The sequence below is a fragment of the Eschrichtius robustus genome, chromosome 6 (genome assembly GCF_028021215.1).
Source record: "Eschrichtius robustus isolate mEscRob2 chromosome 6, mEscRob2.pri, whole genome shotgun sequence".
Classification (NCBI taxonomy): domain Eukaryota; kingdom Metazoa; phylum Chordata; class Mammalia; order Artiodactyla; family Eschrichtiidae; genus Eschrichtius; species Eschrichtius robustus.
The window spans coordinates 88,115,975-88,129,181 of record NC_090829.1 but is presented as its reverse complement, the minus strand read 5'-3'; the positions used below and the strand labels follow the sequence as shown (position 1 = coordinate 88,129,181).

The 13,207-nt window shown below is 39.6% G+C and overlaps 1 protein-coding gene across 11 annotated transcripts in view; it reads left to right on the top strand.

Moving 5' to 3' along the window:
• PHLDB2 (pleckstrin homology like domain family B member 2) overlaps positions 1–13,207 on the top strand; it is a 124,010-nt gene that overhangs the window by 52,916 nt on the left and 57,887 nt on the right. For 10 of the 11 annotated variants that reach the window (XM_068546768.1, XM_068546770.1, XM_068546769.1 and 7 more), the window contains exon 3: positions 6,055–6,438. In XM_068546768.1, the coding sequence (XP_068402869.1) occupies positions 6,055–6,438 (384 nt within the window). The remainder of the gene's footprint in view (positions 1–6,054; positions 6,439–13,207) is intronic. The other variant, XM_068546763.1, reaches the window with a different exon arrangement.

The following is a 13,207-nucleotide window of genomic DNA, read 5'->3' as shown; positions in this document are numbered from 1 at the left end:
TGTCCAGTCCCCACCCTAAGATTATCTGGTGTGGCCAAACTTGCCCTAATGAACAAAAATACTCAGATCAGGTATGGAATAGATTACCTTCCAGAAGCCAACAGCAGAGGCAGACTTCTCTCTGGGCAAAGTCAAATTCTTTATTATACAGCAAGTGTATCTCAAAAGCTTAATGCAGCATAGATCTGTTTCTCTTTCATACCCCATGGCCAGCTTGGGGTGAATGAGGCCTTTACTCCACAGTTCCTCACTCAGGGCCCAGACTGATGGAACCAACATCATCTGGGGTGTCACACTGCCATGACAAAGTCAGGCATGTAATGAATCCTGTGCTGGCCGTTCAGGCAGAAGTGACACTTGTTGCTTCTCACATTTCATTGGTTGATGCAAGTTTGACAGTCATATCCAGTTTGGGGGTTGGGAAGAGAAGAACCATTTTATTCTGTGCCCAGAAAGAAGAGGACTGATCTTAAAAGCCCCAGGGATTTATCTCTACCCTAAGGGATTTATCTCTAAAAACAAATAGACCCACAGAAAGGACTTTTAGCCATTGCTTCTGTTTTTCCTCCTTATTGACCTACCTAATTGAGACATCAGAGTTTGATCGTGGAATCCTGGAAATTCTGCTTACTTGCTGTCAGCTCCAGCTCTTCTCATTCTGCCATCCACTTTTTGACCAAGGTCTCTGACTCTTGCTGGTATACCCTATGAATTTATTCCCAAAGTTTATTTAGGGTATTGGGATCTAACGAGTCCTGATATGAAGAGGAAGAAATTTGGCCCATTTCTTGCATGTACCTCATCCCTCTTCCTCCAAAGAACCCCATCTCTCTAGCCACATAGTAGTTGCTGATCTCTGAGCATACTACGAGAATCCATGACTCTATGCCTTTGATTATATGTTTCCTTTACAGAAATGCCCTGCCCACCTGTCCAACAGACCAGACTCATATTTATCCTTGAGGACTCAACTCACATTTCTTTTTCTGTAATTTTTGTGCATTGCTTTCCCATAAAAGACTCCATTGGCTTTTGCTAAACCTCTGTTATCACTGTTTCTTTAATCGATTGACTATTTGTGCCTCTTGTTAAAGATTTGAGGGTAGAAATGCTGTCTTTTTTCCTCTTTGTATCCCCAGTACATTACGGGGCAGAGTAACTTAATAGATTGTTATTGAACTGAAGATATGGAAACATTGAATCCCTAGAGTTAACAGAAGAGAGAGGTTTATCAGTTATAACAGGTCTTCTTAACTAGAGAAAAATCTCCTTTCAACTAAATTATTTCTAACCATTAAAGGTTAACCCTTTGTTTTATGTAATAAATGACCTAACATATATAATTATAAAAGAAGGATTTTTTTTTTCTTGAGGTTTTTTTTATTGAAGTATAGTTGATTTATAATGTCCCATTAGTTTCAGATGTACCCAGTGATTCAGCTTTATATATATGTATAATATGTAATGTATATATTCTTTTTCAGATTCTTTTCCCTTATAGGTTATTACAAAATACTGAGTATAGTTCCCTGTGCTATACAGTAGGTCCTTGTTGGTTATCTATTTTATATATAGTAGTGTGTATATGTTAATCCCAAACTCCTAATTTATCCTTCAGCCCTCCTTTCCCCTTGGTAACCGTAAGCTTGTTTTCTATGTCTGTGGGTCTATTTCTTTTTTGTAAATAAGTTCATTTGTACCTGTTTTTTTTTAGAGTCCACATATAAGCAATATCATAAGATATTTGTCTTTGTCTGACTTCACTTAATATGATAATTCTAGGTCCATTCATTTTCCTGCAACATGAATTTCATTCTCTTTTATGGTTGCGTAATATTCCATTGTGTATATACACCACATCTTCTTTTTTTTTTTTTTTAATTAATTAATTAATTTATTTTTGGCTGTGTTGGGTCTTCGTTTCTATGTGAGGGCTTTCTCTAGTTGTGGCAAGAGGGGGCCACTCTTCATCGCGGTGCGCGGGCCTCTCACTATCGCGGCCTCTCTTGTTGCGGAGCACAGGCTCCAGACGCGCAGGCTCAGTAGTTGCGGCTCGCGGACCTAGTTGCTCCGCGGCATGTGGGATCCTCCCAGACCAGGGCTCGAACCCGTGTCCCCTGCATTAGCAGGCAGATTCTCAACCACTGCGCCACCAGGGAATCCCCACATCTTCTTTATCCATTCATCTGTCGATGGACACTTACCTTGCTTCCATGTCTTGGTTATTGTAAACAGTGCTGCAATGAATATTGGGGTGCATCTTTCTTTCCAAATTATAGTTTTCTCCAGATATATGCCCAGGAGTGGGTTTGCAGGATCATATGGTAACTCTATTTTTAGTTTTTTAAGGAATCTCCATACTGTTCTCCATAGTGGCTGTTAAAAGAGGGATTTTAACAAAGATTTCACCTGTGCTTAAGTATCAGCACTTGATTTTCTGCATAATTTATTTCTATATTATATTCACAGTCCTAGGGCCTAGACTGGCTGCTGTTGATTACGAGGGGACTGGATGGGTTCAGGAGATGGAAGAGTGTCCTGACCGAGGACTGTGAACTGAAGTGGGTCAGTGCCAGACACATTCCTCTGAAAAAGAAAGAGAGCTCTGAGGTCCAAAACCATACACTCGGCCCACAACATTTTTTTTAACCACTAAGGAAAAGAATTGTGCACCATTTTCTTCAGGTATATTTGTTAAGCTCTTGTGTCCCCTTCAAAGCTTTCTTTGATACATGGAGTTGGAGGAAAGGGAAAATGGAGAGAGAGAGAAAAAATTAAAATGTATTTTAAATAATTTAATTCAAAGGGACCTACGTTCTAAACCCTTAACACCAATGTTTTGGGCCATTTAGATATTTGGGCTCTCTACTGGTGCCTTTTCAAGAGAATGTGCAGTGGATTGCTGGTTTGGAAAGGTGGGTAGGAATTGGAGATGTCAAAGAGGGTAGCCTCCTAATTCAGCAGGTTGTTAGGTGAAGCGTCAAAGAAAATTGAATTTTAGGAAGAGAGCCACACATCTCAGGTTGCCAGTCCCAGTTTGCGCTTGCTGTTCCAGCGTAATTATTAATAGTGCCCTGTTTGTTTCTCAAAAGTGTCCTGTGTGGAATGGCCGCCCTCATTTTAGGTCATGCAGAGTGGAGAATATTCGCGTGATGAATGGGAAAGATGAAGAGGGCTCAAGGGAGAGTTATGAGGGTAAATTCTGTGCAGGGTTTCCTTAAAAGGCTTCTCGTGCTTTCTGAAATGCCTCGCAGACTTTCTTCTGACGCACTTCCCATCATCAGTTTATTTTTCTTTGATGCAGTTCTTGCGGGGCCGGTGTGTCTCAGCACGGCCTGGATTTCTGTTAGACTCGTGGGCAGCAGTCCTGCATCCATGTGTGATTCAAACCTGAACAGATCGGCTGTGAATGGGGTGATAAGAATAGAGAGAAGCACATAGCAGTAGACCAAACTTCCTGTGTACCCGCCTTTGAATACTGTTTCACTGTCTGAAATAGCATTCATCTTTTGGCTGGGATCATTTATCTCCTCTGGAATTAAGCAATGGCATTGGCAGCAGAAGAAACCATTTTGGGAAGGAGATGTGGGAGGAATTTTGCTATGTATGACAGGCTGGGCAGAAGTACCTTTCATGCTTTTGAGGACCGCACTGTTCATCAGTGCCCTGGTAAAGAGAAACTGACAACTTTCCGATAATCCCAAATGTAATGAATGTTGAGGTGAATGCATACACACTGTCATTTATGAAGATTAGCAAAGACTGAGTTTAGATGCTTCAACTTAATTCACCTACATGGCAGAAAGAGAACTTTTCTTTGGAGATTAGCCTCTAATGCAGATGCTTTTGAGAAGGGGTAAAATATAACATCTTGTTCCTGTCCCCTTCCTCACATACACCCTTGCAGTTGTCTTTGCATATTCACATGCAGACTTTTCTAGATTGTTGGAGTTTAAAATAAGGCAATGAATGCTGTGTGCCCCCCCCCCTCCTTCCCCACAAAGCTGAGGTGGGTAGGGCTTGGCAGCTGGTAGCGGCTACAGAGATAAATAAGCATCAGGGCTCCTGGATGGACAGCGTGCAGAACCGCCTGGGATGAGGTTGTGCAGCCGAGTGCCTTCCCTGGGACGAGGCCATGAGGATGGAGCTGCAGCTGGAGTCCAGAAGTTCAGGCAGTGAAAGGGAGGTGGGGCTTATAAGAACCCGTTTAAGAGTCCTTTTGATCAAGCTGTTGCATTTTTGGGGTGGGGAGAGTACTTTAGAGGACAGATGAAAGTCATTTCATGCTATTTTGTCATTTAATGGATGTATTTAATGAAAACCAGGGAATTATGTTAGTCTGTTCCTATTTGACTTGTCTATTTGATACTCTTCCGCTAATAAAGAGAACTACCTTCGGAATTTTGTTTTTCCAAATTTTCTGCAATTAGATATTAAAAACAGCAGCCCAGGGCTGCTTAACACTTTTCTATTTTGTTACTGATAACCAGTTTGGAAAACGTTTTTCTTTTCTTTCTTTTTTTTTTTTTAATTAATTTTTATTGGAGTATAGTCGCGTTACAATGTTGTGTTAGCTTCTACTGCACAACAAAATGAATCAGCCGTATATATACATATATCCCCTCCCTTTTGGATTTCCCTCCTGTTTAGGTTGGAAAACATTTTTCTATGGAAGGCTTTTGAATTCTCTTTTCAATGTGGTAGATGTAATAACCAAAGATGTTTTTTGCTATTTTATTTTTTTCTTTTCACTTTGGCAGTTGGGCTAATGTGAAAGGTGAAGATGTTGAGATTCCCCACTCCAAAGAGTGCTGTCTAGGTTGATGATAAGCATTTTGTAAACTATATCCCCTTGTTCACAAATGTATAGTAAGTTCACTTAAAGTCAAAAATCATAAATACCTACGTGTTTTACATGGGGAGCTTGGTGAAGTGTCAGTTAGTGGTACCATTATAGACATCAATGGCCTTATATTAATTTTTTTTAGACAAATAAACTATCATTTTATTTTCCAGCTAAATGATTCAAAGATTTAATGATCTCAGAATTTGAAATATGTTGCTGTCTTTCTATCTGGATGTGACGTTAAATGTTCTTCATCTTCTTGCGACATTCTCTTTTTTGAAAAATCATTTCAATTTTTCATTTGAGAAATTGGTGGGAAAGACCTTTATATGGTGACAAGACATAAAAAAGTGTTAAAAAATTTGAAGCATTTCAAGAAAAAAATTGAAGACCTAGTTATTAAGCCTTTCAAATTAAGCCTTTCTAAAGTAGCATTTTCCTTTTGTGTGTCTAAAGAGTAGAATGATATTTCTATAGGAAGTTAGAGAATTAATTTTTTTTAATAGTTTTTTAAGAAATTTGTTTATTTTAGGCTGTGTTGGGTCTTCGTTGCTGCATGCAGGCTTCTTCTCTGGTTGCAGTGAGCGGGGGCTACTCTTCGTTCGTTGTGGAACATGGGCTCTAGGCGCATGGGCTTCAGTAGTTGTGGCACACGGGCTCAGTAGTGTGGCACACTGGCTTAGTTGCTCTGCGGCATGTGGGATCTTCCCAGACCAGGGCTCGAACCTGTGTCCCCTGCATTGGCAGGCGGATTCTTAACCACTACACCACCAGGGAAGCCCTAGAGAATTAATTTTAAACTCAAATATTAAGTCTGCAGTGATGAAAGAGCTAGATATTGTTGAAGGTGGATAGTAGAGGGAGGGAAGGGGATGAAGATTTTAAAAAGAGATTAAACAAAAACATTTGAAGTGTTTGGAGAATTGATAAATCAAGAAAGGTCTCACTGAGTGCTAGTATGTGCTAGGATCAGCACTGGGATATACAAATAAAGAATTGAATTTGAGAGGAAAATCAGGCATTGTTAACCCAGATTTCATCTGGATTTATAAATGGGTTCATCAAAGATGATGAAAAACATCACCAGCCAAGTATCGGTGGGATTATGTGTGGGTTGAATTCACCAGGGGTCCCAGCCTCTTCCGTCTTTTTATTTGGAGTTGTCTCCTTCTCACAAACTCACTGACCTTCCCTCCTCTGTGTTCTAGGAGAGACAGCGTCTGGAGACCATCCTCAGTCTCTGTGCTGAGTACACAAAGCCTGACAGTCACGTGTCCACTGGCACCACCGTGGCAGATGTACAGAAAATCAATAAGGAACTGGAGAAGCTGCAGCTCTCTGACGAGGAGTCCGTGTTTGAAGAAGCCCTGGTGAGCCCTGACACCAGATACAGGTGCCACCAGAAAAGCTCTCTCCACGATGCAGACCTGGCAGGCTTCGGGAGCCTCGGTCAGAGTAGCACCAGCTTCCTTTCCCTCAGGAGCTCCAGGAATGATGAACTGATCAGGGACCTCACCAGGACTCCCCCACCGCCCTCCTCTGCCTTTCTGAAAGCTTCCAGCGAGTCCGCTTATCTAAGTATCCTACCAAAGGTAAAGCCGGCCACACACACAGATTAAATTTAGGGCCTGGACCATGCATCTGCACTGGCCTAGACACTAGAGGTTTTATCCTGGTTGTTTTCCAAAATGTTTTCAGTGAAGCTTCAATTTAAGAGGTAATTAGCTAAGCAAGGTGCAGCAAATTAGGGTGTTTACTATAAAGTAACAAATTTGCACTCTAGAAAATGTAGCAGTACAGAAAAGTATAAAGAAAAACAATTTCTCTTCTCCCTGCCCCCTCCAGTTGTACGCCTGAGAGGGAAAAACACAAAGTGTCTTACATGCCTTCCCAATATTTCTGTGCATATATGGCCGTATATTATAAGCCTAGACATACATATATACAAGTATAGTGTTCTGAACGATTTTTTTTTTCCCTCACTGAATGTCTGGAGCATCTTTGCATATTACTATACACAGTTCTGCCTCATTCTTTGGTTGACTAGTATCTTTTCAAATTACTGTTTTTTGTTTTCTTCAGATTATACCCAGGACTGGAGTTGCTGGATCATATGGTAGTTCTGTTTTTAGCTTTTTGGGGGAACCTCCATACTGTTTTCCATAGTGGCTCTACCAGTTTACATTCCCACCAACAGTGTATTAGGGTTCTCTTTGCTCGACATTCTTCCCAATACTTGTTATTTGTGGACTTTTTGTTGTTTTCTGACAGGTATGAGGTGATATCTCACTGTGGTTATGATTTGCATTTTTCTGATGACTAGCAATGTTGAGCATCTTTTCATGTGCCTGTTTGCCATCTGTATGTCTTTTTTGAAAAAATGTCTATTGAGGTCTTCTGCCCATTTTTTAATTGAGTTGTTTTTCTGATATTGACTTATATGAGCTGTATATTTTGAATATTAACTCCTTATTGGTCATAGCATTGCAAATATTTTCTCCCATTCAGTAGGTTGTCTTTTCGTTTTGTTGATGGTTTCCGTTGCTGTGCAAAAGCTTTTAAGTTTAATTAGGTCCCATTTTGGGGGCGGTGGGGGAATCCAATTAAATTTTGGTGGAGACTTCAGGGTTTTGTGTATATGGTCATGTCATCTGCAAATAGTGACAGTTTAACTTATTCTCTTCTAATTTGGATGCCTTTTTATTTCTTTTTCTTGTCTGCTTGCTGTGGCTAGGGCTTCTAATACTATGTTAAATAGAAGTTCTGATAGTGGGCATCCTTGTCTTGTTCCTGATTGTAGAGGAAAATCTTTCAACTTTTCACGATTGAGTATGTTAGTATGTTAGCTGTGTGTTTGTCATAAATGGCCTTTTAACTGTTTATTGTAGTTATAGTTGATTTTACAATCTTTGTCTTTCAATCTTCATGCTCACTTATTTAAGTGACTGATCCACAGCCTTTACTGTATTTTTGCCTTTACCTGTGGGATTTTTCCTTTCTTATAAATTCTCACTTCTTGCTGTAGCCTTTTCTTTTCCACTTAAAGAGACCTTTTTCTTTTAGGGTCACTTTAGTATTGATGAACTTTTAGTTTTTGCTTGTCAGAGAAATTCATCTTTCCTTCAATTCTGAATGATAACCTTGTCGGATAGAGTATCCTAGGTTGCAGGTTCTTCCCTTTCAAGATTTTGAATATATCATGCTGTTTCCTTCTGGCCTGCAAAGTTCCCTCAGAAAAATCAGCTGATAGCCTTATAGGGATTCCCTTGTATGTGACTCTGTTTTTCTTTTGCTGTCTTTAAAATTCTCTTTTTATCTCTAGCCTTTGCCATTTTAATTATGGTATGTCTCAATGTGGGTCTCTTTAGGTTCATTTGTTTGGGACTACCTGTGCTTCCTGTACTAGGAATCTGTTTCCTTCTTCAACTTCAGGAACTTTTCAGCCATAATTTCATCAAATACATTTTCTATCCCTTTCTGTCTCTTTTCACCCTCTGGGACCCCTATAATGTGAATGTTATAACACTTGATGTTGTCCCAGAGGTCCCTTAATCATCTTTTAAAATTCGTTTTTCTTTTTGCTGTTCTGATTGGGTGATTTCATTATTCTCTCTTTCAGATTGCTTATGTGTTCTTCTGTATCACCTAATCTGCTATTAATTCCTTCTAGTGTATTTTCCATTTCGGTTATTGTATTTTTGAGCTCCATTTGGTTTTTCTTTCTTTCTTTTTTTAATATTTTCTGGTTCCTTGTTAAAATTCTTCCTGTGTTCATCTATTTTTTTTTAACCAAGTTCAGTTAGCATTCTTATTACTAATGCTTTGAACCCTTTATCTGGTAAGTTATTTATCTCTGTTTCATTAGGGTTTTCTTCTGGTTTATTTCCCTGTTCTTTCATTTGAAACAATTTCTTCTGTCTTCCCATTTTGTTTAAGTTTCTCTTTCTCTATGAAATTAGGTGAAATAGTTACCTATCCTGGTCTTGAAGGAGTATCCTTGCATGGGAGTGTCCCTATGCAGTTTGCATGTGCCCAGTGGCTTTGGTGGGAAGTGAGCATGGGTCACATCTTCTCCTGGGGTGTGCAGGCAGCTATCACCTTGGTGAGAGGTAGGGCTGGAGATGGAGGGGCTAGAGCCAGAGCCAGGTGCAAGCCGGCTTCTCCTATGCTCAGTGGCTGTCACTGACCTATCTGGGTGTGATCAGAGCTCAAGGTGATGGAACAGAAGCCCTGAGGGTCGGGTCCAAGCTGGTTCATTTCCTCTAAGTGTGCACTCCCCCCCACCCCTTAAAGCACCTCGATCCTAGTAGAGAGCTGCACAGGAGCAAGAGCAGCTTGATCAGGCACTTGCTGCAGACAGGAGCAGTTGTGGGAAACCAGCCAGAGCCCCACACAGTTTTAAATCTGCTTCCTCCCCCTTGTTCCCTAGAGTAGGCAAGCAGGTGCACCTGCTCTTCATGAGCAGAGTCTCGGCTTCTTACAACCCTCCTCTAAGTCCCACTGGTCTTCAAACCAGCTAAGGGGACTTGTCTTTCTTGTGTTGGACCCCAGGGCTGGTGTGCCCAATATGTGGTTCAAACCCCTAACTCTGCAGGGAGGATCTCTGAGCCCATCATATCTCCCTTCTCCTCTGTGTCCTGCTAAATGTGTGGGTCTTGCCTGATTGCTTCTCCTCTCTTCCTACCCGACGCCATGTGGATCTTTACAGCCTTGGTTGTAGAAGAGCCTTTCTTTCAGACTCCCGTTTGTGTCCAGCAAGAGTTGCTCCACATTTAGATGTATTCTTTTTTTTTTTTTTATTGGAGTAAAATGACTTCACAATGCTGTGTCAGTTTCTGCTGCACAATGAAGCGAATCAGCTACATGCATACTTACATCCCCTCCCTCTTGGACCTCCCTCCCATCCCTCCATCCCACCCATCTAGGTCGTCACAGAGCACCAAGCTGAGCTCCCCACTCTATACAGCAGGTTCCCACTAGCTAGCTATTTTACACATGGTAGTGTATTTATGTCAAACCTAATCTCCCAATTTGTCCCACCCTTCCCATCCCCCTCTGTGTCCACATGTCTGTTCTCTACATCTACGTCTCTATTCCTGCCCTGCAAATAGGTTCATCAGTACCATTTTTCTAGATTCCACATATATGCATTAATATACGATATTTGTTATTCTCTTTCTGGCTTACTTCACTCTGTATGACAGACTCTAGGTCCACCACATCTCTATAAATGACCCAATTTTGTTCCTTTTATGGCTGAGTAATATTCCATTGTATATATGTACCACATCTTCTTTATCCATTCATCTGTCATTGGACATTTAGGTTGTTTCCATGTCCTGGCTATTGTAAATAGTGCTGCAATGAACTTTGAGGTACATGTATCCTTTTGAATTGGTTTTTTCAGGGTATATGCCCAGTAGTGGGATTTCTGGGTCATATGGTAGTTCTATTTTTAGTTTTTTAAGGAACTTCCATACTGTTCTCCATAGTGGCTGTTTCAATTTACATTCCCACCAACAGTGCAAAAGGGTTCCCTTTACTCCATACCCTCTCCAGCATTTGTTGTTTGTAGATTTTCTGATGATACCCATTCTAACCAGTGTGAGGTGATACCTCATTGTAATTTCAGTTTGCATTTCTCTAATAATTAGTGATGTTGAGCATCTTTTCACATGCCTCTTGGCCATCTGTGTATCTTTTTTTGGTGAAATGTCTATTTAGGTCTTCGGCCCTCTAAGAGTTTTATAGTGTCCGGTCTTACATTTAGGTCTTTAATCCATTTGGAGTTTATTTTTGTGTATGGTATTAGGCAGTGTTCTAGTTTCATTCTTTTACATGTAGCTGTCCAGTTTTCTAAGCACCACTTATTGAAGAGGCTGTTTTTCTCCATTGTATGTTCTTGCCTCCTTTGTCATAAATTAGGTGACCGTATTTGTGTGGCTTTATCTCTGGGCTTTCTATCCTGTACCATTGATCTATATTTCTGTTTTTGTACCATACTGTGTTGATTACTGTAGCTTTGTAGTATAGTTTGAAGTCGGAGAGCCTGCTTCCTCCAGCTGCATTTTTCTTTCTCAAAATTGCTTTGGCTATTCAGGGTCTTTTGTGTTTCCATACAAATTGTAACACTTTTTGTTCTAATTCTGTGAAGAATGCCATTGGTGTTTTGATTGGGATTGCATAGAATATGTAGATTGCTTTGGGTAGTATAGTCATTTTCACAATGTTGATTCTTCCAATCCAAGAACATGGTATATATCTCCATCTGTTTATATCATCTTTGATTTCTTTCATCAGTGTTTTATAGTTTTCTGAGTACAAGTCTTTTGCCTCCTTAAGTAGGTTTATTCCTAGGTATTTTATGCTTTTTGTTGAGATGATAAATAGGATTGTTTCCTTAATTTGTCTTTCTGTCTTTTCGTTGTTAGTGTATAGGAATGCCAGAGATTTCTGTGCATTAATTTTGTATCCTGCAACTTTACCAAATTCATTGATTAGTTCTAGTAGTTTTCTAGTGGCATCTTTAGGATTTTCTACGTATAGTATCATGTCATCTGCAAACAGTGACAGCTTTACTTCTTCTTTTCCAGTTTGTATTCCTTTTAGTTCTTTTTCTTCTCTGATTGCCATGGCTAAGACTTCCAAAACTATGTTGAATAAAAGTGGCGAGAGTGGCCATCCTTGTCTTGTTCCTGATCTTAATGGAAATGCTTTCAGTTTTTAACCATTGAGAATGATGTTTGCATCTATGTTCATCAGTGATATTGGTCTGTAATTTTCTTTTTTTGTGATACCTTTGTCTGATTTTGGTATGAGTGATGGTGGCCTCATAGAACGAATTTGGGAGTGTTCCTCCCTCAAAAATTTTTTGGAAGAGTTTGAGAAATATAGGTGTTAGCTCTTCTCTAAATGTGTGATGGAATTTGCCTGTGTTTGTTGAATTTTGTCAAAAGCTTTTTCTGACTCTATTGAGATGATCATATGGTTTTTATTCCTTAATTTGTTAATATGGTGTTTCACCCTGATTGATTTACGTATATTGAAGAATGCTTGCATTCCTGGGATAAATCCCACTTGATCATGGTGTATGATCCTTTCAATGTGTTGTTGGATTCTGTTTGCTAGTATTTTGTGTGATATGAGAATTGCTACTCCAGCTTTCTTTTGATTTCCATTTGCATGGAATATCTTTTTCCGTCACCTCACTTTCAGTCTGTATGTGTCCCTGGTCTGTATGTGTCCCTAGGTCTGAAGTGAGTCTCTTATAGACAGCGTATCTATGGGTCTTGTTTTTGTATCCATTCATCCAGTCTGTGTCTTTTGTTTGGAGCATTTAATCCATTTACATTCAAGGTTATTATCAATAGTATGTTCCTATTACCATTTTCTTAATTGTTTCGGGTTTGTTTTTGTGGGTCTTTTTCTTCTCTTGTGTTTCCCGCCTAGAGAAGTTCCTTTAGCATTTGGTGGAAAGCTGGTTTTGTGGTGCTGAATTCTCTTAGCTTTTGCTTGTCTGAAAAGCTTTTGATTTCTCTGTCGAATCTGAATGAGATCTTTGCTGGGTAGAGTCATCTGGGTTGTAGGTTTTTCTCTTTCATCACTTAAAGTATATCCTGCCACTTCCTTCTGGCCTGCAGAGTTTCTGCTGAAAAATCAGCTGATAACCTTATGAGGATTCCTTTGTATGTTATTTTTTGCTTTTCCCTTGCTGCTTTTAATATTTTTTCTTTGAATTTAATTTTTTTTTGTTTGATTAATATGTGTCTTGATGTATTTCTCCTAGGGTTTATCCTGTATGGGACTCTCTGTGCTTCCTGGACTTGATTGACTATTTCCTTTACCATGTTAGGGAAGTTTTCCACTATAATCTCTTCAAATATTTTCTCAGACACTTTCTTTTTCTCTTCTTCTTCTGGGACCCTATAATTCGAACGTTGGTGCATTTAGTGTTGTCCCAGAGGTCTCTGAGATTGTCTTCAATTCTTTTCATTCTTTTATTCTTTATTCTGCTCCTCGGCAGTTATTTCCAGCAGTTTGTCTTCCAGTTCACTTGTTCGTTTTTCTGCCTCAGTTTTTCTGTTATGGATCCCTTCTAGTGTATTTTTCATTTCAGTTATTGTGTTGTTCATCACTGTTTGTTTGTTCTTTAGTTCTTCTAGATCTTTGTTAAACATTTCTTGTATTTTCTCAATCCGTGCCTCCATTCTATTTCTGAGATTCTGGATCATCTTTACTATCATTACTCTGAATTCTTTTTCAGGTAGATTGCCTAGTTTCTCTTCATTTATTTGGTCTTGTAGGTTTTTACCTCGCTCCTTCTTCTGTGACATTTTTTTTGTCGTCTCATTTTTTTTTTTG